The following is a 25,912-nucleotide window of genomic DNA, read 5'->3' on the forward strand; positions in this document are numbered from 1 at the left end:
TAGCCGGGCGAGGTGGCAGGCGCCTGTAGTCCCAGCTACTCGGGAGGCTGAGGCAGGAGAATGGCGTAAACCCGGGAGGCGGAGCTTGCAGTGAGCTGAGATCCGGCCACTGCACTCCAGCCTGAGTGACAGAGCGAGACTCCGTCTCAAAATAAAATAAAATAAAATAAAATAAATAAATAAATTACCTCAATTTTTTTACTACTATAAAAACATCCTTCAGTACACATCCTTCAGCCTTTAAAAGCTGACTCTTAGAAGGTGTTCTTGACTGTCTGCCTAAATGTACAAATACAAATAAACTGCTTTCCAGAAAAGGTGTACTACTGATTTACTTTCCTGATACTAAACTATGAAAATTCAGTCCTAACAATAGGTATTTTTAAAAATGTTTAAAAAATGCTAAGTGAAAAAGAACATATTATTATTTTCATTTGCATTACTTTTGGTTCCTAGTGAGTTTAATATTTGTGTATATTAATTATGCATTTATATTTCTTCTTTTGTGTGTGAATTGCCTTTCATGTTCTTTGTGTGTTTTTATTTTGGTGTATTTGTCTCTTTCTTGATACATGAGAGAATATTTTCCCTAGCCTGTCAATTGCCTTGTCATTTTGAATTTTGTTTCCAGTGAGTTTTATTTTGTTTTGTTTTGTTTTTACAATTAAAAGCTTTAATTTTTGAAAAATTTGCTGGCAAATCTATATATCTCCTTCTTTGTTTTCTGCTTTGACATTATTCTTTTATGAAGACCCATGCCACCCAAATGTTATGTAAGCATGCAGCTATGTTTTTATTATTTCATCTTTTACATTTAACTATCTGTTCTATTTGGAATTCATTGTGATGCATGTATGAGGTAGAAATCTAATTACAAAAAGATGAGTATCCAGTTCTTCCATCATTTATTGCATGATCTCTTTCTCCACTGAATTAAAATGCTGTGTTTTATAATATATTAAAGTATTACATGTGCTTGGACATGTTCCTGGACTTGCCAGAGAAATTAGTCTCTTTGTCTTGTCACATATTATTATGGCTTTATGTTTTCATATCCAGTAAACTCTCTGACACATTATTCTTATTCCTCAAATGTTTTTGATGAATTCTCTTCCAAATGAAATTTCTAATCATTATATTCATTGATTCAGCAAATATTTGTTGAATGGATATTCTGTGCTTGGTATTGTGCATGGTGTTAGGATTCTTGCCAAAATTGAGACTGACAGTCCCTACCCTTATGGTGCCAAAAATTCACTACCAAAAAATCTTTAAATTTTGGTGAAGATTGCACTAATCTTATAAAATAACTTGGAGGGGAATGTAATCTTTGCAATATTAAGTTCTTCATTTTAGAAAGTTTTAAGTCTCTCCATTTATTTGAGACTTTTAAAATATGTCCCAATAATGTTTTGTGAGATGTATATTTTAAGATATATATCTTATTGCTATTACAATGTATCTTTTGTTATATTGTTACTATGAATGGGATACTCATTTAATTAGTTGTCATGTTTGGTATATAGAAATTGATTTTCTTAACATAGTTCTTTTTTAAACCTCTATCTATTAAACTCTTGATTCATTTACATTTGTTACACAATCATATTCTATGCTGGTGATACTTTTCTTCTTCTTTCCAATATTCGTACCTCAATCATTTTCTTGTTGAGTTGTATTAGCTAGAAATTCTAGAAAATGTTAAATGGTAGTAATAGCTAGTATTCCATTTTTTCCTGATTCTAAATGTAATGCATCTAGACTTTTATTAATTATGGCATTGATTGTTATTTTGAGGAAGAAATCCTTTTTCAGGTTAATAATATAACTTTATATTCAACTTTATTAAGAACATTTATTAGAAACAGATATTGAAATTTTATCAGATTCCTTTTCATTTGTTATTGAGATAATCATTGGTTCTTCTGTATCCTGTTAATTAATTTCTCAAAATTAAACTGTCATAGTATTCTTAGGATAGAGACATATAAAGTACTGTATATTTAAAACAAGTTAAAATGATAATGGCGATTTTATTAAGTGACCTCACACAATAGAAAACACTGTAGCCTTAGAATTTTTCCAACTGATCATTCTACTTAGAAATAACTCTGCTTTGGGATCAGAACTGTAATTTATAGTAAAGTAAACCGGGATTAATTCATTTAATGTAATTGCAAGCATGAGTTCAGGTTTCTATTTTTTCACCTGAACTTTCCTTCATGGTTTAAATATCTAGAAAAAGCAGAGTTTCCTATCTCTAGAGTAAACATTTGACCCTATCCTAGGTATGCATTATAATTTTTTAACCAGAAATGGTTAAAGAATTTAAACTCATCTACAATAACTTTGAAGCTCTGATCTTGAAGATCCTGTGAGAAATGAGATACAACTCCTAGAAGATATAGGAGATATTTTTAGGCTTCCAAATTTTCCCTGGGAGGCTGATCTAAATTGAGTCACAAAATTATTCTCACCAGGAATGCAATCACTTGAGCTGTTTTCCAACCTGAGCCCCTCTACCCAGATGATCTTCTGAACTCATACTATTCAGACTTTCATCCTTTTTAGTAGAAAATAGCCATAGTCATGGCAGGGTGAGGGCTAGGACAATTACACAAGGAATTCTTGGCCTCTGCCATGGGACTCTGCAGACTCAGATCATATAATCAGAGATGTTAGCACTGGAGGGGACATCACAATTAGCTTTCTCCACCTCTTAATTTATCAGTGAGGAAAACTGTCCAGAGCAGGGAAGTGACTAAAGTAACACAGCCAATGTAGGTAATGTGCTGGATAAGAATTTGGAATCACGATTTTGAATTCAGTGTTTATTTCACCATCACACTAGCTTACACATCGGTATCGGGCTTCTTTTATTATTGAAGTGACCCATTAAGTGAATTCCATCTTGATTCATGTCTGATACAGAGTAATAAACTATTTTATTAAATATCCAAATAATTATACATTCCTCCTTCTTAAACATGCAAGCCTAAGTTTGCTTGTACTATTTCATGTGGTAGCAAATCAGGACATTTCTTGTGTCTGTGAAAATACTCTGAACAACGGAGTACAGTCAGCTTTCTTGTACCAAGAATAGAGGGACTACGTTTCTCCCAGTCATTCTGGGGATAATTTTTGTAAAGGATTGCACGTCATAGATTAAGCTAGGTATCACTTACCAGTGTTTTTTTCCAAATAAAAAAAATCACGTGATATCTATAAATGGTTCCATTGTAAATGTTAAAGAACATGATGCTTAAAACAGATTAGGGAAAACTATAGAAGGGGTGGAGTTTTGGAGTGCTGATTTTGTCCTTGAATGGTAACAGCTCCATATAGTGGTGAGGTTTATGTTGGTTTGCTGTTTGCAGGTGGTCTTATTATTAGAATTTTTCATACTGAAAATAAAATGCATTTTAGTTTGTAAACATATGCCCTTCCAGAGTAATGCTACCAGTTCTTTGTGAAATAGGTACTGTTGTTCAAAGGATGACTATGTCCTCTTTGGTTGAGGAAAGATGACAACTAACTCAGTAATGACAATATGTAAAATAGGTATTACAAACCAGATATGGTGGCATGAGCCTGTAGTCCCAGCTACTTGAGAGGCTAAAGCAGGAGAATCTGTTGATCTATGGATTTGAGACTGTAGTGTGTTGTGATTGCACCTGTGAATAGCCCTTGCACTCCAGCCCGAGCAACAAAGCAAGACCCTGTCTCTGAATTTTTAAAAAAGGCATTCCATTCAGATTAATACGCATTTTAATGGTGTTTTGTTATAAATTACAACTAAATAAAAATTCAACAAATAAGCCTATTGTGATAGGGAAAAGTCTATTGTGATCTGGAAAATATAATGGAGAGATCCAGTGGAAGAGATTTTAGTTCAGATTACTCAAAAAAAAATAAATCTTATACAAGTCTTTACACTTCTAACTTGAAAATTCTGTGCTAAAATTTAGCTTGGTTGCTAAAATATTTCTCTTTTTTTCTCAGAAGGTTCTTTTTAGCATCCTACAGACACAAGTTACTTTTTAAAATATTTACATACTTGCTTTGCCATGTATTGTTTATCAGTAGTTCTGTATTCTTTGAGATAGTCTATCCAGTCTCTCTGTATTGATTATATGTCTGTATAGATATATATTAGGAGATAAATGAGTTCTGAAAGGGGAGAAATGTGAATGTGTTTATGCTAATCATGATATAAGCAATTGACCTTATAAGCAGTGTTCACGGGTCATACCTTGCCTGTTATTGTCTTACAATGAACAAGAAATGATGCTTTATTTGGTATGCATGGTAAATCATGCCCCTTGCTCTCTGCTTCATGACCACATGTGATACTTCTAGCATAGATAGCACATGTAAATCCAGTGGCCTTGACTGCAACTCAAGAGAGCATTTTGGCCAAGTGCAAACCCACTAGTCAAGAAAAAAAAAAAAAAAAAGAAAACAAATCAAAGTAAATTGATGGTATTGATATTTGTCTATGAAAAACAGCATAATATAGAACAATTCTGGGATAAAATGTTGATCTCAAATAATTTTAAGGATTAAATATTGCCACTGTAAGCATACTGTGAACAATTATGTTTGTAGTGCAGATATATTTATAATTTTAAATCTAAGATTTACCTTAATTGTACATTTTCTTAATTAAAAAAGTTACTTTGGAAAAAAACATACTCGAATCTAGAGAAAGGTTGGCAAATACATATGGAAGTTTGTAAAAATATCCAGGGCAGCTCTTTCACTGACTGCAGTAACTTAGGAGTGAAAACAACACAACTGCTTCAATGTACGGCAATGGGCAAATAACCCAATGTATTCACAGGGTGGCATGTTAGGCAGCACTTAGAATAAATGAGTTGGTTATACAAGTATTGATAGGGATAAATGTGAAAAACACAGTGTTAAGTTTTAAAAGTTGTAAAAGCACAGTAGGATGTCATTTATATAAAATTTAAAACCTCAAAACCATTCTCCTTTGATATGTATTCTAAAGATGAACATATATGTAATTATAGAAGTACAAAACAAACATAGTATACACTGTGCAGTCATTTGTGTACTTACTTTTCAAAAATACTTCACTAGATTTAGCAAACTATTCACATGTAATATTTGGGTTGGCAATTTTCTTTTTAACACCTGCCTGTCTGCTATCATTTAAATTCACATTTAACACGTGGCTATGTGAGGTGAGAGAACTATAATATTTCAGGTTTGTGATTAGTTTGGAGGCTTTTTAAAAGTTTGAATGTTTTCTTGCATTTAGACCCTTAGTTGACTTAGTTAATTCAAAATAAAACATTGTATATAAAGCATAGAATGAGCAGCTACACAAAGCTACTCAATAAATGGCAGCTCTATAGGGGTTAGGATTTCTTGTGGGGATGACATTGATATAGAAAGCATGGTCATCTATTGAGAATGAGGGGGATGGAGGTATTGGATACTTGAGGTTTAGAAAATACATTGTAGAAAATGGAAAAAAAAAAAAAAAAAAACAAATTAAGGGATGAGGCAGAATAATGCTTGGCAATACCAGGGGTAGGGAGCCGTCTTGCTTGGAAATATATATTTTAAATGGAACCAATGATCATAACATCATTTCCTTTCAGGGATACCGTCTGGTCCCTATTTTACTGGGTCATTATAAAACAAAATGGGGAATTATGCATCCTTCTCTTTTGAAGTCAATTTAACAAGATGGGTAAGAATTAGACCTCCTGGGTTCAAAATCCCTGGATTCAGATCTATTCTTGTATATTTAGGAGAAGTGGTAATAAATTTGATGGACAATTTAGTTTAGTAGTCGATTGAGGACCCTGATGAGGTATATTTGGGAAAACATAACTTCTGCTCTCCCTCACTGACTCACGGGCCTTTGAGGAGTCCAGCAGTCATTGGAATCTGGCCTGAGGTTGAGGCTGCTGGCAGACTCCTTCACCGAAGTCCATTCCTATTGCTGACTGAGAAGGGACTAGCATTGGAAATGGCCGATTTTAAATACCACTAGTGCTGTTGTGCTCCTCCCTCCCGTTGCCAGTTCTGCCTTATGTAGTTGCCTTGAGAAGCTAAGTTCATTCTGAAAATAATGCCATTGCCCAAAACACTTTAGAAAGTTCTAGTTTGAAATTACATCCAGTCACTTGGTCTCTTTGGCCTCAGTTTCTTCATCTGCCATGTGAAAATAATAATGCCTACTCTGTATCTAAGAAAGTCTCCATAGTAAACAAAAAAAAATGCCTACTCTGATACTGAAAGTTGTTATGAAAAATAGAAAAGGGAAATGCTTTAGAAACTGTTAAGTGCTATGTAGATGTTACTAATTAACAAACCATTTCAGAAACTATACTTTTTTATAGCCACTATTCACTGTTTAATTTAAAATACCTCATATGTAAACTTGTCTCCTGGTGACTTGTGCTGTAACAAATCCCAAATCTTATTTCAAAGTACCAAGATATTGAAAATAGTGCTAAGAGTTTCACATGTGGCATGACCCTCTATATAAACTCGTTTTAAGTCTCCTCTAAAGATGAAAAGTCCTGTGTTGGAATTATCAGGGTATTTTATGAGAAAGAAATGAAATTTAATTTTCTCTCTTTTTCCACTTCTGCAGGAAGTCACCAAAGCAGTACAGCCTCTCTTACTGGGAAGAATCATAGCTTCCTATGACCCGGATAACAAGGAGGAACGCTCTATCGCGATTTATCTAGGCATAGGCTTATGCCTTCTCTTTATCGTGAGGACACTGCTCTTACACCCAGCCATTTTTGGCCTTCATCACATTGGAATGCAGATGAGAATAGCTATGTTTAGTTTGATTTATAAGAAGGTAATACTTCTTTGCACAGGCCCCGTGGTACATATATTCTGTATGGTACATGTTTTAATGCCATAAATTAGGTAGTGAGCTGGTACAAGTAAGGGATAAATGCTGAAATTAATTTCATATGCCTATGAAATAAATGGCAGGAATAATTAATGCTCTTAATTATCCTTGATAATTTAATTGACTTCAACTCATAATTACTAAATATCTTCCGTCAACTGCCTCTGTTGTAGTTTTTTTTTGTCTCCTAATCATGTTATCTTTTTTTTGGAATCCATGGTTTCCTGTTAAGGTGACACACAGCCTACATAAAAGTAATTGACAAAATATCATCTTATAGTAAAATGCCACATATCTTTATGTTCAGTAAGAAGAGTATGATATATGATTGTTAATGATAACCCAAACAACAAAAGTTTTCACCTTAACTGGTTGTCATAAGTAGTAGTATCCACTGCCTTATTTTGAGTTGGATTTTTATCATCCTATGAGCCCTACAAATTTAAAGTTTTTGGAACAGCACATGTATTGAAACCATAAGAACCTACTCTGCTTTTCTGCATGTATTATCCAGACAAGGGCCCAAGTTGCTGAGGCATCATTTAGGTGAATTCAAATTAACATTTAACTACCTTACAAACACAATTTAAGGTTGTTTCGAAGGCATGTACTTGCATCATCCTGGTTCACTACCATGTGTGACTAACTTGGATCTGCAAAGTCATTATAGAAAGTTGTTTTGATGGACTCATTTGGATATTGCTTTACCCTTCTTCTCTTTTTTCTTTTACCAATGTAAACATTAAATACTTGGCTTTTAAGGGCATATATCTGAAATCTGCCTCTAGCAAATAACCCATAACACTTCTAAGATATACCTGCAAGGTCAACTGTGTTGTAAAACCTTGATAACCATACTTTATTGTTCAAAAAAGCCTTTTATGAAGGCAGAAGTAAATAAAAACGAAGTCCACAGTTATCACCTCAGCTGCAATCTCATCAGTTCACAAGTACCAGGAAAACGTGATAAATCAACAAAAGTTTTATTTTGATCTGAACATTTTACATAAATGAAGACATTGTTAGATATCATTTGGAATGTAGAATCTACACAGCTGGCATATCAGAGAAAGTTGAATTCAGTTTAATAAATGTTTATAGAAAGTGCTTGTTATCATAATGAAAATAGCTCAGGATGTGCATGACAAGCTTTTAAGTGATTGGGTACACTCTCATTTGATCTTCTGCACAACTCTTAATGGTAGATACTATTATCCGTGTCTTATGGATAAGGAAACTAAGATTTAAAAAGTACAGAACATGGTGCAAACACTGCTTCAAAATTTCTAAAATAGGTAAATTACAATCTCTGAACTGGAGGATTTTCTAACCACTAGGGACAATAGAGTACTGATACTTAGTGGGCAGACTGTAATGCAGGAAGAGACAGGCATGGGCTAAACGGGTGTAGAGATCAAATAAAGAGCAGGTTAGTTTGTAAACAAGTCCATATGTAACATTTAGCAGAAATATAGGATATAGGTGCTTTCAGACCCGGATGCATTGATAAAAAGTTAGGTAGTATTGTATTTGTCTTCCTTTCTCAATGTTGCATATCTGTGTTCTTGCACAGTTTGCTTCATCTCTCCAGCCACACTTATTGGCCTACATTGGCATCATCATCAAAGAAGGCAATCCCATCTCTGTGTGGCTTTGGTTTGGTCCCTAAAGTGAACCTTGTGTTTACTCTTCCCAGGTCTCATGCTTTCCCGTATCTGACCTGTTTCGTCCTCATGGTCAGGATATGTGGGACCTTTCCTACAATGTTCCAAAGTTTGTAATAGAGCTCTCCTCTGCTTTGTTCCAAATTCTGCAACATTTTACTTTAAATAATGAATTTAAATACAAACTTGAGCTTTGCCTATACTTTTCAAGAATGCAGAGATAATTAAATTAACAAAAATATTCGTTGAGTCCTTACTGTGCACACAGCTCCATGTTAAGCCTTGTGCAGAACTCAAAGTCACTCGAGACTGAGCCTGTTACTAAGTCATGTGCAATTTAGCTCAATGGATTTCCCTCACTTCATATTGCTCTGATAATGTTTTGGAATTAACTGCCTTGATTCCTTCCTTTCTTGGCTTATCTATACACTATTTATTATTCTACACCATCTCAAATTCTAACTCCTCAAGAAAATCCTTCCAGATTTTTCTAACCAGGAGTTTTAACTTTCTCTTAACTACCCTATTACTTTCTACTTCCCTTAACTCGTCTATCATATTATATTTAGTTATTTATATACTAGGTCACCTTGACGATGGGATTATGTTTTAATAAATCTTAATAATCCCTGAGGCATCAAGTAGAGTGATTTGCATTTACTAAATGCTCAACAAATGTGTGAGGTATTCACTTGAAACTAATATTAGATAATTCCCAAAGTGATCTAATAACAAATCAATTCTTCAGTTTTACAGGCAAAATATTACTCTGATCTTCCATAATCATAGTTAATTTGTCAACTTTATAGTTTTAATTAAGTAGATTTAATTGATAGATAAATAAGTAGATAAAAAATAATTTACCTGCTTAACTAGTTTTCACATAGCATTGCATTTTTCTTTGTAAAATATATGGATTTTGTACTGATAAACTTTTTCACAAAAGTATTTAATTCAGTTATTCATCATATACTTTTATTGACTTTAAAATAATTTTATCCAAATGAGTTAGAATAGAAACTACATGAAAAATTCAAGTGCCAAGGCTTAATTTCAAATTTCAGTACCTTTGGCTCTATCTTTTAAAACGAAACAAAAAACTCCCACACGGTATAAATGGTATTTAAGTATAATACCATTCTCATTGTGAGGAGAAAAAATAATTGTTTCTCTCTAGATGCTGGAAAATAAAACAACTAGAAGCATTCCAGCATAGTATTGACTGTTAAAAGAAATATTTATGAATCTAAGATGATAGTAAGCTAGATGAATAGAACATAATTTTCATTACCTTTACTTAATAATGAATGCAAAATAACCAAGTTAGTCATATTATAATGTTACTTATAATATATTTGTATTTTGTTTGTTGAAATTATCTAACTTCCCATTTTTCTTTTAGACTTTAAAGCTGTCAAGCCGTGTTCTAGATAAAATAAGTATTGGACAACTTGTTAGTCTCCTTTCCAACAACCTGAACAAATTTGATGAGGTATGTACCTGTTGACTTAATCTTTTAGGCACTATTGTTATAAATTATACAACTGGAAAGGTAGAGTTTTCCTGTATCAGATAAGTGGTTAAGTCTTGCTCAGCTCTAGCTTCCCTATTCTGGAAACTGAGAAAGGTCAGTTGTATAGCAGAGCACCATCCTGGGGTCTGGTAGAACCACCCAACTCAAAGGCACCTCAGCCTGTTGTTAATAAGATTTTTCAAAACTTAATTCTTATCAGACCATGCTTCTTTTTAAAACTTTAAATCTGTTGTATACTGGGGCTGAATATGATACTCTGAGCAATTCTTGTTCTGTGTTGTCCTATGTGATAAATAAATTCAAGATCCTTGGGACATATGATGTGTTTTATTTATCTTTGCACATCCAGTACTTAAAATAGCATGAGACCCACAGCTGGTACAAAATTAATTACTGTTGAATTGAGCAAATATTTGTTCTAAATGTCTCTATCAAATGACAGAGTTGTGCAGTTGTGTGGATTGAGTCTCTAGAGAGAGTTCTTTGTTCTCTCATATTCTATGCTGTGGTTCTTGCTTTATGCAAAAAGAAATAAGTTACTTAAAACCCGGACATGGTAACTTAAGATGTCCAATCTTAATTCCACTGAATAAAAATATGCTTAAAAGTGCACTGGCTTGAAATTTGTTCTTTGGGGAAACCTATTCTATGTGTAGAATGTTTAAGCACATTGTTATGTGCTCCATGTAATGATTACCTAGATTTTACTGTGCTCAGAACCACGAAATGTTTGACCATATAAGCTCCTTTTACTTGCTTTTTTTCATATATGATTGTTTGTTTCTAGGGGTGGAAGATAAAATGACACCTGTTTTTGCTGTGCTTTTATTTTCCAGGGACTTGCATTGGCACATTTCGTGTGGATCGTTCCTTTGCAAGTGGCACTCCTCATGGGGCTAATCTGGGAGTTGTTACAGGCCTCTGCCTTCTGTGGACTTGGTTTCCTGATAGTCCTTGCCCTTTTTCAGGCTGGGCTAGGGAGAATGATGATGAAGTACAGGTAGCAACCTATTTTCATAGCTTGAAGGTTTTTAAAATTATGTTTTCAAAAAGCCCATTTTAGTAAAACCAGGACTGCTCTATGCATAGAACTGTGATCTTCAGTGTCATTAAAAAAGACTTTTTTTTTTTTTTTTTTTTTTGGAGATGGAGTCTAGATCTGTCACCCAGGCTGCAGTGCAGTGGCACGATCTTGGCTCACTGCAACTTCTGCCTCCCAGGCTCAAGCAATTCTCCTGCTTTAGCCTCTGGAGTAGCTGGGATTAGAGGTGCACGCCACCATGCCCGGCTAATTTTTGTGTTTTAGTAGAGATGAGGTTTCACCAGATTGCCCAGGATGGTCTCGAATGCCCGACTTCAGGTGATCTGCCCACCTCAGCCTCCCAAAGTACTGGGATTACAGGCATGAGCTACCGTGCCCGGCCTAAAAAAGACTTTTTAAGATGGTGTAAATATTACTTCCTGTATCAATGGGATATTTTTTTTGCTTGTCAGTCTCCTGAATTTGTTTATAAATATGTTGATTCAGTTCATTTTTTAGATTATAAAACAGTTAAAAATGGATAAAACATTTATGTGAATTAAAGGGAATACCTAATTTTTGTGTAGACTTTATTAGCTTTTACTACTCTAGTTTATGGATCATCACACCAGAGCCTTAGTTAATTTGTGTTACAGCATAACTAATACCAGTGAATGAATGACTTACACAAGTCACTGCTTATGATAAAGGGCTTGAATTTGTCAGCTAGAGTATATAAATTTGTCAGACAGAAAGTATATAAATTTTGGAGTCAAATAGCACTTTGTTTGAATCCCAGACTGCATGCTTACTAGTTATGTGACCTTAGTCAAGCCACTTCATCTCACTGAGTCTTTGCTTTTTTCATCTCTAAAATAGAGATACTCACTGCTCATAGACTGTCGTAAGGGATAGAAATAGCAGATGGAATGGGTCTGTACAATATCTGACACATAGGAGGCATTTACTAAACAGTAGTTATTATTTTTGTTACCATCTATTTGATAATAAAATAAATGCCCATCTGTTGAATAAAAGAAATATGACTTAAAACCTTGAGCAGTTCTTAGTAGATAATTTGACTTGTTTTTACTATTAGATTGATTGATTGATTGATTTATAGAGATCAGAGAGCTGGGAAGATCAATGAAAGACTTGTGATTACCTCAGAAATGATTGAAAATATCCAATCTGTTAAGGCATACTGCTGGGAAGAAGCAATGGAAAAAATGATTGAAAACCTAAGACAGTAAGTTGTTCCAGTAATTTCAATATTGTTAGTAATTATGTCCTTAATTTTTTAAAAATATGTTTGTCACAGTAGACTTCCACCTCATATTTGATGTGTCTGACAATCAAATGATTGCATTTAAGTTCTCTCAATATTCATACATTAGTTGCATAAATTCACTTTCATGGGCTGTAGTTTTATGTAGTTGGTCCAGGGTGTTATTTTGTGCTGCAAGTATATTATGCTGATACCTTATTAAAGAATTTCCTACATGTGTTCACTGCTGCTCAATACATTTATTTCATTAAAATAATGATCAAGATATTGAAGGCTGATTGGTAACTCAGATGGAACTGGTAGAGTATACAATTCTGAACAAAATAAATGATTCTCTATTTTTATATCTTAATTTATGTGTTATGGTACATTAACCATGAAAAAAATTGTGTTTGGTTAGAGTATGTTTGCTCTTCCTTAACTTGGGAATGACATAGGGTAGTATTCACAAATTGGGTTCCTGTAAATCCTCCACTTGAAGTGAAGTCAGTTCAAGTAATGAAAGCTACCTCCTGAGATAGAATCAGTACTTGGCACCTATCTCTAGTGTTCTTTCACCTCATATAACCTTTCACTGATTAGTAAGGATTATATCCAACAAAGAAAGTACAGCGCAGACTGAGATATGATTACTGAGATAAATCTGGGCAAGATGTAAGCTACAGCATTTCTGTAGCAATGAGACCATTTTTCTTCAGTTGAGCTCCATGTTCTACAAACTCCAATCAAAAAAGGTTCTAGGAGACTCAGTGAAAGTTGATACACTGTTCAAGGAACAAATAATTTCAGCACATGACAATTTCACAGGGAAAAATATACTAAAAAGAGAAGTACCCTTATGGATGGTATCAATATGGGTTATGAGGAATTCAGGCTGCTGAGTCCAGTATACAATGGTAACTGAGCTGCAGGTGTGTGATTGGAACAACAAAAGAAATGCTGAAATATTAAGTCCTTTGCCATGTAAATAGAAAGAGTAAAAGAGTATTTATTTCCCAAACATTATTGGTCACCTGTTTTTGCTATGCCTTTCAAGATAAATCCAGGAAATGAATTGCATTTTCTTTCCAGAAAACAAGTTCTTGGGGGAATTGTTCAATTGGTAGATCTTCTTTATCTCATTAACAAGTCAGTGTTCCATCACACTTGCTCTGTGCATCACTCTTCTGCCTGCAAACACATGTATAGCAAGCGTGATGACAAGGATATCAGAAGATCTGGTTTTCTCAAACTCATGATAAACTCATGACTGGGTCATTCTTGGTGCTGATTTTACTTTGTTTTTTGTTGTTTTTTGTTCCCTCTTCCTCAAAATATGAAATCTATTCCCTTTACTTGGTATTTCTGTTTGATATATAGCGAATGTTTAGTTGTAACCTATATAATCAGGCATGAAATTGTCACTCAAAAAGGCTAGAAAGTGTTGACGTAAATATGGGAAAGCAAGAATTGCCCCTACTCAAGAGAGCAAATATAATGTTCTGGAAGAGATTGGCAGAATTCACATCAAAGGAGTGATTACCTCAGCCTGGGACACTGTTGTACTGGTCAAAAGGCTGTGCAAAGCTCCCTGAAAATCCACCTTTTTATTGCTCTTTAGTAATAAAGTCACTTTCAATTTTAAAATAAGAAACTGATATAATAGTTTTATGACTCATAAAATGTTAGTGATTATTTTATGGAGAATCTACTTTCTGGGTGATTCTTACAAATGTTCTTGGATCCATTTTTTTTTCTTATAGTACCTCTTCTTCCTATTTTTCTCAACTCTATCTAATATATTTCAACAACAGTTCAACAAATTTAACATTTTATAAAAAGTGTTTTCTATCATTTTATAAACACCAGCCTAGTCCATGTTTTGTCTTTTCTTGTTGAGAAGAAAGGACACACATTGTAAACTTAAATATAGACCTCTACTGTACTATTTAATCTAGGCAACAACTCCACAAAGGAGATGACATGTTTTCCTTCTGTAGAGGTGGATTCTGTAAAGTTGGAGGGAAGAGTGACTTGCTTAAGATGTCTAGCTGTAACTGGCAGAACCAGGATTCAAAGCCAGGCGAGATGCCAAAATCATAATCTGTCTTCAGTGTCAAGTTACTGAAATTGGTAGACCTAAATAGACTGAATTGCAATCTGGGTTGGGCACATTGAACTCGATTTTCTTCATCAATGTGCTCAGATTACATTTTATTTTTCAGACTAAAAATGGAAAAAAGATTCCCTCTTAGTTCTACACTTGACAATGAGAATAGCTTTTCTGAATTAAGGAAGAAGAACTAATGCCCAAATGTCAGGTACCCACATGCACTATGCCATGGCACAGCTGTTGCCCCCTTTCACCAGAGCCCTCTGCCTCTATCCTGGTTGACCTTTACTTGGGCAAGAGCTGGATGGGGAGGATGACAAGTGACTCCAATTTGTATGGCTTCTGGAAGACTGGGACCGAGTCGAAGGAAGTGTTGTCTCCTGCACTCCCTGTTTTCTGCCTGCTAGAGCATTGAAGCCTCACATATATATTAAAAAAAAACTAATTTCCATTTGCATTTCAGACTAGAAGATTGAACGTATAGTGTAATGTGATTGCAAATAATTATGTTGAAATGAGACAGAGAGGATGTAGTATCTACTTTCATAATTTTTCAAAACCCACCTGCAACTTGAATCAAAAGAACTACTTGTGTGTTTTTAGGGTTTAGTTTTTTTTTTTTTTTTCCCAAACGCAAATCCTGGAAACCTACTGAGACTCATTCAATCAGTATCTCTAAGACGTGGGCCTGAGACTGTATTTTTAATAAGCATCTCAAATGATTTTTACACATGCTAAGGTTTGAGAACCACTTCTCTATAGCTTATATATTATTTTCAGTGTTCCTCAAAGCCAAGTTAGAGTTTCCAAAGTGCTAAGAATCCATTAATCACAGAATTGTCTTTTTCCTTTATAAATCTTGCAACATTGTTCTCATTTCCACAATTAATTACTTAAAACACCAACCAACAAGCAAAAAATGATTAGTCTAACTAATCTTACAAGTTAGTAATGAAGTAAAGGTTTAAAAATAATGTCATAACAATGTTAATAACAAATTATTAATTATAATTTAAATATGATATTTACAAGTATGTACAAAACACTGGTACTTTCATTGTTATCCTTTCATATAAGGTAACTGAGGCCCAGAGAGATTAAATAATATACCCAAGGTCACACAGGTCATATGATGTGGAGCCAAGTTAAAAATATAGGCAGAAAGACTCTAGAGACCATGCTCAGATCTTACATTCCAAGATCCCTGATATTTGAAAAATAAAATAACATCCTGAATTTTATTATTATTATTTTTTATAGAACAGAACTGAAACTAACTCGGAAGGCAGCCTATGTGAGATACTTCAATAGCTCAGCCTTCTTCTTCTCAGGGTTCTTTGTGGTGTTTTTATCTGTGCTTCCCTATGCACTGATCAAAGGAATCATCCTCCGAAAAATATTCACAACCATATCATTCTGCATTGTTCTGCGCATGGCGGTCACTCGGCAATTTCCCTGGGCTGTTCAAACATGGTATGACTCTCTTGGAGCAATAAACAAAATACAGGTAATGTACCATAATGCTGGATTATATACTATGATTTAAATAATCAGTCAATAGATCAGTTGTAATGAACTTTGCAAATGTGCAAAAATATAGAAAAAGAAATTTCCTTCTTTAGGAAGTTATAAAAGTTGCCAGCTAATACTAGGAATGTTCACCTTAAACTTTTCCTGGCATTTCTCTGAACAGTATGATGGATGAGAATGGCATTTTATGCCAAATTACCTTAAAATCCCAATAATACTGATGTAGCTAGCAGCTTTGAGAAACTCTAAAGTTTTCAGGTGATAAGACTCAATTTATATGAAGTTAATTGGATAAACTTGTGTATTATTAAGAAGCAAAGAAATGCTTATTATGCTTTTTTGCTGTTTATTTAAATATTTAACCCAGAAAATAAGTCACTGTGACAGAAATAAAAATGAGGGAGAAGGGTGAGCCACTTTTAGGTAGTTCTGGCATTATTTATTCTAGGCCAGAGGTTGCAAATGGTGGCCCATAGACCTAATTTTGGCTCCTAGACCTGTTTTAACCTTTCATTTAAAAAATTTGTATTGGTTGCCCACAATTAAAAATTGGGAGATGTCTCTCACACACACACATAAACACACACACGCTCATATGTGCAACCTCTTTTGAAGAATTGGAATAACTAGTCAACTGCGTCCTCCTTTTCCACAAGCTATGGCAGCTCCCTGCTCACAGAGCACCTGCCCTCTCCAGCTCATCACGCTGTCTTCTCAGCCCCACTCCTTAATTATATCACCTGTTTGGTCCTGAGACTAAGTGAGTTTGAGATCTGTGATTTAGACAAAGTGGTGACTCTGGCTCTGAATCATAGTAAGTAGCTCTGGGAATCATCTTGTCTTCTGTTAACCCATTGAGAGAGAAAGAAAGAGAGAGAGAGAGAGAAAGAAAGAAGAAGAAACAGATCTGGGGAGAGTCACTGAATGGGAGCATACAGACAGAGAAACAGATCTTGAAAACCGAACTGGGAGAAAATGAGAGAAACCAAAAGAGAGGTAAAGAGGAGCAGAGAAGAAAATGAAGAAGCGAGGCGAGGACCAGGCTTTTTCATTACTTCTTAGGGCCAAGACTTCCGGATGCATGGACTCAATTCTTCCTTATGCTCCTACCTTCCCTAGGGAAACTGATTTGCGCCTCTAATAGAGCCCTTCTTTTAGAATCATAGTTTGATGCCTTAAAACTAGTTATATATCTTCACATGCTTCCTTAACCCACATGGTGCTAATGAGGCCTTTAATAAGGAGGGTGCTATTAGGATGAAGACATTCATTTTTTCTCCATCCAATGTTAGATTAAGGCACATTAGTGGGTAATTCAGGGTTGCTTTATAAATTCATCACTAAGGTTAGCATATAATAGTACAAGGAAGAATCAGTTGTATGTTAAATCTAATGTATGAAAAGTTTTGTAAAGTATCGTATGTTTAGAGAGTATATTTCAAATATGATGAATCCTAGTGCTTGGCAAATTAACTTTAGAACACTGTAATAAAATTATATTAAGAAATAATTACTATTTCATTATTAAAATTCATATAGAAGATGTAGCACAATGAGAGTATAAAGTAGATGTAATAATGCATTAATGCTATTCTGATGCTATAACATGTTTTTGCTCTCTTTTATAAATAGGATTTCTTACAAAAGCAAGAATATAAGACATTGGAATATAACTTAACAACTACAGAAGTAGTGATGGAGAATGTAACAGCCTTCTGGGAGGAGGTCAGAATTTTTAAAATATTGTTTTCTCTAAAGACCTATTTTCTTCTTTGTGAATCTGGATTTCATCCTGATGGCAAATAAAATTAGAATGATGATATAACTGGTAGAATGGGAAGGAGGATCACTCACTTATTTTTTAGATTAAGAAGTAGAGGAATGGCTGGACATTCATGCTTGTAATCCCAGCACTTTGAGAGGCCAAGGCAAGTGGATCACCTGAGGTCAGGAGTTCAAGACCAGCCTAGCCAACGTGGTGAAACCCTGTCTCTACTAAAAATACAAAAAAATTAGCTGGGCATGGTGGCAGACGCCTGTAGTCCCAGCTACTCGGGAGGCTGAGGCAGGAGAATCACTTGAACCTGGGAGGCGGAGGTTGCAGTGAGCCGAGATCGTACCACTGTACTCCAGTCTGGGCAACAAGATGAGACTCTGTCAAAAAACAAACAAACAAAAAAAAAAAAATAGAGGAATATTAAATGCAATATAAAAGCTTTTTTATTTCTAAGTCATATAATTTGTTTCATATAACAAATCAGGAAAAAATACAGAGATCATAGGTTTTGGAGCTGGGTTTGAATCCTGGCTCTGCCATTTACTTTCTGTGTAATCTAAGTCAAGTTGCTTAACTTTGTGGGCCCTCTGGCTCTCCATGTGTAAAATGGAGAATATTAATATTTACCTTGCAAGTTTGTTGTGAAGACTGAAGGAGACATTTTGGGTAAAACATTCATCAGAGTACCATGCACACAGTGGTTCCTCAATAAACATTAGCTTCTCTGATCACAAGTTCCAGTCCAAAGTGCTTTATGTATATCAGTCAATGAAAGGATGTGAGAGAGATATACCAGTGTATTGTTTCCTACCATTTTTAACCTATTTTCATCCACCATTACGAATTCTGTCATACTGCTTGACATAAAAAATATTATCAATGACTTTTAGTCTCTGAAGAACAATATTTGATTATTGAGCACACCTGTTGTATTTTTAGTTTCTTCTCACTTATATGGGTTGTGTACAGATAGGAGGTATGAAGCCAATGTCCTAGGTCTAAATCTTTCTCAATGTCATACTTTGGATTCATTTATATAAGTAACCTGAGTACCAGTGCTTCGTTTTACTTCATTTTTTAAAGATGTAGGTAACAGAGTAATTCCCATCTGCCTAGCAAAATTGTTTTGTATAAAAGTTTGTGGATCAGATTTATTTTACTTTGATTTTAGGAATTTCAAGTGTCTTTGTAGGCATGAAGGAAAAATACGCAGTTTGACATTTTCCACTACTTTCAGGTCATTATTTTCCTACTCTGGTGCAAAAATCCTCAATTCCTGTCTCACTCCATCTAATTAAATAGGTAACATGCTTGAGCCCTTACTATGTGCCAGGCACTAGGATAAGCACTTTATATGTTTTGTCCCACTTAATTCTCACAGCATTTCTACGACCTAAATAAAATTAATGTTTTCATTTCCCTGATAATAAAATGGAGGCTTCAAAAAGTTTAGGGACTTGGCTCAGCTCACACAACTGGCAAAGATTGAAAATGGATTTTGGTCCCAAATGTCATAGGCTAGAGCCCTTTCACTAAACTGTTGTCTTCCATCTGGTGGCATCTTCCTCCTCCAGTCTTTGTCACCTAAACGCTGTGCACCCCTTGATGACATTTACTTATGATGCTGATGCTTGTTAAATTTCCTGTTTGAGACTTCAATATCCATATAAACGAGTCTTCCAATACTGTACTTAGAACTTATATTTTGTGGTGACTTCTTCAGAAGCTTTCTCTCTTAGTCATATCCTGAGTTTTGTTAGCACCTAGACTTACCTCGCTTTGGAAATGTTGCACTCTGAAATCTCTTTCTCAGCCTGGAATTTCCTAATCTTCCAACTATTTGAGTCTTTTAATTCTGCATTTACTGCCTTTCCATTTCATCAGGATTTCTAGTCTCCTTAATTCTTCCTTTTGTACTCCTGATTTAACCTCTGCTTATTCGAAGAACAGTAATTTCATTCTCTCAGCTGCACTCTCAATTCCCTTTTTCTTTTGGTGATTTTTTTTTTTTTCCTGCAAAACACTTACTTTATCAGTTTTGGAGAAGGAAGTGCTATCTGGGAAACAATAGTGCTGTCTGTTGACTCTAGTCAACTGTAAGTTTTATACGTTTATTTTTTCAACCTTATATGGGTCTATGATCCTTCTTGGGAAATCCTTTCATTTGTCTTTAATTTCCTTTACCATTTCCCTAAAGACTATTCCAGATTTTTATCACATTCACAAAATCCCCATCCTCTCCCAGGATGTGTTCACCCCCAGTAGATGGCCTTGTCTCCCACAATACATAGAGAAAATAGAGGCCACCCTCATATTTGAATGTTTCCAACATCTCTCTTCACCCTTGAAATTATCTTTTTCTTCTTTTGTGTCTAAGAGAAAGATGTATGCTTCCTCTTACCCTTGTCTGAACTATTGTATTTTGCTTCATCTTCTCAGAACAGGGGACCAGCAATTATTCTTCCTCCAGAAGCTTCAACATCTTTTGTCAACTGACTCCTTCTCATGTTTAAATATTTTCAAGTTAGACAATTTCTTTCCTGACTTTTGCTCATGCAACCTCATGCCCAAAACCTTATCACTCTTCTTCCCTTTGCTGTCAAAGCTGTTCTCACATCTTCACTTTTTGTGGACTTCTCCCTACTACAACATAGATTCTGCTATCACCAGTCTATTAAAACTGTTATACTTTTGTAGAATTTATCATTTAATTTAGCTTCAGTGAACTGTTCTTTCCAGATCATTTTGGCCTCAGACCATGACTTCTAAGTCTGCCTTGCCTGCCACTTAAGTCATTATTGGCCACTGGGTCCCCACCTAGGCTTCCGTGTTAGTTGATTTTCACGTTGCTGATAAAGACATACCCAAGAATGGGCAATTTACAAAAGAAAGGGGCTTAAGGGACTCACAGTTCCACGTGGCTGGGGAGGCCTCACAATCATGGTGGAGGATGAAAGGCACGTCTCACATGGAGGCAGATAAGAGAATAGAACTTGTGCAGGGAAACTCTGTTGGATCTTGTGAGACTTCTTCACTATCTTGAGAATAGGATGGGCAAGACCCACTCCCATGATTCAGTTATCTCCCACTGGGTCCCCCCGGCAACACATGGGAATTATGGAAGCTACAATTCAAGATGAGATTTGGGTGAGGACATAGCCAAACCATATCAGCCTCCTTCTGACTTTTTATGTTCTCTGTGGGTGACTTCTCTCACACTCAAGTTATATCAATGTGCTGATGACTCTCAAATGCACATCTCTGGCTTCAGTTTCTTTCTTGAACTTCATACATATGTTTCCAAATTTCCTGCACGTACCTCAGTGTTCTTGTTCTTCACTCCCCAAGCTTCATAAACCCACTCATTTTAGTGTATTCTCCATCTCCTTTGATAGCATCTCTGAGAGGCAAGTCCCTGGTGAGTTATATATGACTCCTCCCTTGCTCCAAACCTGAGAGTAAGTAAAATTCCTATTAACATATTAGGAAGCTGAGGCTTAGATAGTTTAAGTAACTCAAGCATGGTTACACACCTAGCTAGGGCAGAGCTAAAATATCAGGCTAGGCTTCTATGACTCCAAAGTCCTTTCTCACTCAGCATATCATCACTTATGTTTTTTAAAAAATCACATATATGATTTTTTTTTCTTCAAGAGACAGAATCTTGCTCTATCACGTAGGCTGAAGTGCAGTGGCACAATCATAGCTCACTGTAACCTTGAACTTGGGCTCCAGTGATCCTCCTGCCTTAGCCTGCTAAGTAGCTAGAGCTACAGACGCACACCACCATGCTTAGCTAATTTTTGTTTGTTTGTTTGTTTGTTTTTTGAGATGGAGTCTCACTCCGTCACCCAGTCTGGAGTGCAGTGGTGCGATCTCGGCTCACTGCAACCTGTGCTGCCCAGGTTCAAGCAATTCTCCTACCTCAGCCTCCTGAGTAGCTGGGATTACAGGTGCCTGCCACTGCGCCCAGCTAATTTTTGTATTTTTAGTGGAGACGGGGTTTCACCATTGGTGAGGCTTGTCTTGAATTCTTGACCTTGTGATCCACTCGCCTCGACCTCCCAAAGTGGTGGGATTACAGGTGTGAGCTACCATGCCTGGCCGCCTACCTAATTTTTAATTTTTTGTAGAGACAGGATCTCACTACATTGCCCAGGCTGGTCTTGAACTACTGTTCTCAAACGATCCTCCTGCCTCAGCCACCCCAAGTGTGGGGATTACAGGCATGAGTCATTGCACCTGGCCCATATATATGATTTTTAGTATATGTAAATATACACATTTATTATATGTAAATGTAAATATAAATATAAATGTGTGGAGTGATATCCATTGAAATGTTAAACATAGTTCTTAGTGGTACAACTACAGGTGATTTTTCTTATTTCTGGTTTTCTATGTTTTCAAATGTGTCTTCTGTAATCAGAAATAAAAGTTATAGTAACAACAGTCTTCCATTGATACAAGTGCTTATTGGATAAAAGTCCCACTTCTAAGCATGAAACTCACAACTTTTAGGTTAATAGCCTTTGTCACCTTGTCATATACATCTGACCTAGCCACTCACACCATTCCTGAGATATATTTTGTTCCTTTGTGCCTAAATCACTGTGCGTGCAGATCCATCTTCCAGGAACACCTATAACGATGTCTTAGTCTTGTGAAATCCTACTTACATCCTTCATAGCCTAGCACGCATGTAATTTACTTGGTCAAGGGTGAGTCAGTTGTTCTCTTGAATGTACTCCTATATGACGTGGTGTGATTTCAATTGTAGCACCAAGCACATTGCAATATTAATTCATTTATCATTCTCCCATGTAGGACGTTTGAAGTAGTTTCTAATACAGAGATTATACTCAATAAATATTTATTAGATAAATAAATGAATAAGGGAATAACAAATGCCTTTGTCTCATTTTAAAATACTTTCATTGTTAGCTACCCGTATAATAAAAAACTCAAAGCAGTAGTCTTCAAGCTTGATTGTTTATGTATGCCTTAAAAGAATTTTGAAAACCTATGTACCCCGACACACTTTTAAGTTAACTTATAAATAGTTCAACATAGTTTTAAGTGGAAATGATGTAGTTTCTTGTGCATTTTGCACTGAGTAAGTATGCTACATGGATTTCTTCAAAACCTTGAAGCTGCAGTTTCAGTGCATCGAATTTATGGAAAATAAATGAATTTATGAAATTGGCTTTTATTGTCAAGTCAATCAACTAGATATAACTTGCTTTCTGTCAGGCAAAGTCTGACTTTAAAATACAGATAATTAATAACTATTATTAATTACTTTATTAAATTATTAAAATTAAACTAATTAATTTGTTAATTAAAATGCCTTATTCCCCTACTCATTTTTGCAATTTGACTCTAAGAATAGATAAGACACATAGATTGCCTTATGTTTGAAATCTGGGTAAAATAAGATACTGCCTCCTTCAGTATTTCTGCCTTTGCTTTTATGGGAGCCTCTTTCAAGAGAAAGTCATTCTCTCATGGTCCCCTTGTTTGAGTCTCAGAGGTTTTTCTACTCCAGAAAGTTCTGCGTAGTAAGACTAGTACTATACTAACTTGCATGGTAAGTGAGAAGGCTGTCTGTATAAAATGAGGGAAGGACTCATGAGAGGGAAGTAGGTCAGGAAAAATGATTGATTCTCAGGCAGGTTAATTTTAGGAAAGAGTTAATAGAGTCCCTTAAAACAAGATGCATCTGCTTCCTCCTGATCAATCTTTAGGACTGTTTACTTTGATTTGAAGACCACTATACTAAAGCTTCCCAAGGGGGCAATAGTGAGGCAAGGAAGTTTTAAAAGGGAATTACTTCTTCCTAGCTACTTTTGTGAAATGAATTTATTTGAATCATCTGGCAATCTCTTCATATTTATTTTCAACAATAATTGCTTCAAGAAATGCTCTGAGCTTCTCAGAGGAGGATGCTACGAAGTGTGATGGAGTAGAATTCAGATTTGGGTTGTGACTTAAAGCTATGTGACTTTAGTCAGTTAACTGCTGAGTCACAGTCTATGGCTTTGAAAGAGGAGGATTATAAAATCTATCTCATGTTAATGCTGAAGATTAAGTAATAGTGTTTATGTACCCAGCTTATAGGAGAAGAGGGTGTGTGTGTGTGTGTGTGTGTGTGTATGTATATATGTATGTATTCAGTCTTTACTTAAATTAAAAAATCTTTAACTTGATAATGGGCAAATATCTGAATTTTGGATCATGTCCTCTAGAAGCCATATGCTATATAATTATGTACTATAAAGTAATAATGTATACAGTATAATGGATCATGTGCCATGTGCTTTTCAAACTAATCATACATAAAAGAAGCATTTATTGAAAATATCTGACAAACTCATCTTTTATTTTTGATGTGTGTGTGTGTGTGTGTTTTATTTAACAGGGATTTGGGGAATTATTTGAGAAAGCAAAACAAAACAATAGCAATAGAAAAACTTCTAATGGTGATGACAGCCTCTTCTTCAGTAATTTCTCACTTCTTGGTACTCCTGTCCTGAAAGATATTAATTTCAAGATAGAAAGAGGACAGTTGTTGGCGGTTGCTGGATCCACTGGAGCAGGCAAGGTAGTCTCTTTTATTCTTCACTATTAAGAACTTAATTTGATATCCATTTCTCTTTTTTTTTCTAGTTTGTCTGTAGTGCTGAAAAGTATTTTTGGAGAAATTCTTACATGAGCATTAGGAGAATGTATGGGTATAATGTCTCGTATAATAGAAATTATTCCAGATAATTTACTCTAGTTTTTTATTTCCTCATATTATTTTCAGTGGCTTTTTCTTCTACATATTTATATTTTACATCACATTCAACACTGTATCTTGCACATGGCAAGCATTCACTAACTTTATTGAATAAACGAATCATCCATTTTACCCAGTCTTAACCAGAACAGACATTTTTTCAGAGCCGGTCCAGGAAAATCATGACTTACATTTTGCCTCAATAACCACATAAGCAAAAGGTCCCCATTTCTGTTAACATTAGAGTTTTCAGAATAGATTTAGATTTGCTTATGATATATTATAAGGAAAAATTATTTAGTGGGATAGTTTTTTGAAGAAATACATAGGAATGTTAATTTATTCAGTGGTCAACCTCTTCTCCATATCCCACCCTAAGAACAACTTAACCAGGCATATTTGGAGACACATCTGAAAAAAACTAGTAGATTAGAAAGAAAACAGTGCAAAAGGACCAAACTTTATTGTCAGGAGAAGAGAAGACTTTGTAGTGATCTTTAAGAACATAACCCATTGTGTAGATAATGATAAGCACTTGCTGTCTTTTACTATTGAGAAAATAAATTTAAAAGACATGAAAGAATCAAATTAGAGATGAGAAAGAGCTTTCTAGTATTAGAATGGGCTATAGGGCAATAGGTATTTGCTTCAGAAGTCTATAAAATTGTTCCTTGTTCCCATTTGACTGTCATTTTAGCTGTGGTACTTCGGAAGCTTTGCAAAATACTTTCTAGAATTATACCCAATAATCTAAGACAAACAGAAAAAGAAAGAAAGAGAGGAAGGAAGAAAGAAGGAAATAAGGAAGAAAGGAAGTAGGGAGGAGGGAAGGAAAGAAGGAGGGAAGTAAGAGGGAAGCAGTGCTGCTGCTGTAGGTAAAAATGTTAGTGAAAATAGAAATTGAGAAAGACTCCTGAAAGGCAATTATTTATCAGTATCTAAGATGAGGAGAACCATATTTTAAAGAATTGAATATGAGACTTGGGAAACAAAATGCCACAAAAAATTTCCAGTCAATAAATTTGGTGTCAGGCTGGGTACAGTGGCTCACACCCGTAATCCTAGCACTTTTGGAGGCAGAGGCAGAGACCAGCCTGGTCAACATGGCAAACCCCATCTCTACAAAAAATACAAACAAACAAACAAAAAAATAGCTGGGTGTGGTGGCGTGTGCCTGTAGTCCCAGCTACTTGGGAGGCTGAGGTGGGAGGATCACCTGAGCCTGAGAGGTGGAGACTGCGGTGAGCCATGATTGCATCACTGCACTGTAGCCTAGGTGATAGGCAAAAAAAAAAAAAAAAAAAAAAAAAAAAAA

At 35.3% G+C, this 25,912-nt stretch overlaps 1 protein-coding gene across 4 annotated transcripts in view; it reads left to right on the plus strand.

Annotated features, from left to right (window-relative positions):
* The window catches only part of CFTR (CF transmembrane conductance regulator), a 184,557-nt gene that overhangs the window by 38,795 nt on the left and 119,850 nt on the right, over positions 1-25,912 (plus strand). For 3 of the 4 annotated variants that reach the window (XM_017867350.1, XM_017867353.1, XM_017867351.1), the window contains 7 exons: positions 6,638-6,853; positions 9,977-10,066; positions 10,945-11,108; positions 12,253-12,378; positions 15,770-16,016; positions 17,672-17,764; positions 24,238-24,420. In XM_017867350.1, the coding sequence (XP_017722839.1) occupies positions 6,638-6,853; positions 9,977-10,066; positions 10,945-11,108; positions 12,253-12,378; positions 15,770-16,016; positions 17,672-17,764; positions 24,238-24,420 (1,119 nt within the window). The remainder of the gene's footprint in view (positions 1-6,637; positions 6,854-9,976; positions 10,067-10,944; positions 11,109-12,252; positions 12,379-15,769; positions 16,017-17,671; positions 17,765-24,237; positions 24,421-25,912) is intronic. The other variant, XM_017867352.1, reaches the window with a different exon arrangement.

This window comes from Rhinopithecus bieti, unplaced genomic scaffold (genome assembly GCF_001698545.2).
Source record: "Rhinopithecus bieti isolate Rb0 unplaced genomic scaffold, ASM169854v2 scaffold_3858, whole genome shotgun sequence".
In the NCBI taxonomy this organism is placed as follows: Eukaryota; Metazoa; Chordata; class Mammalia; order Primates; family Cercopithecidae; genus Rhinopithecus; species Rhinopithecus bieti.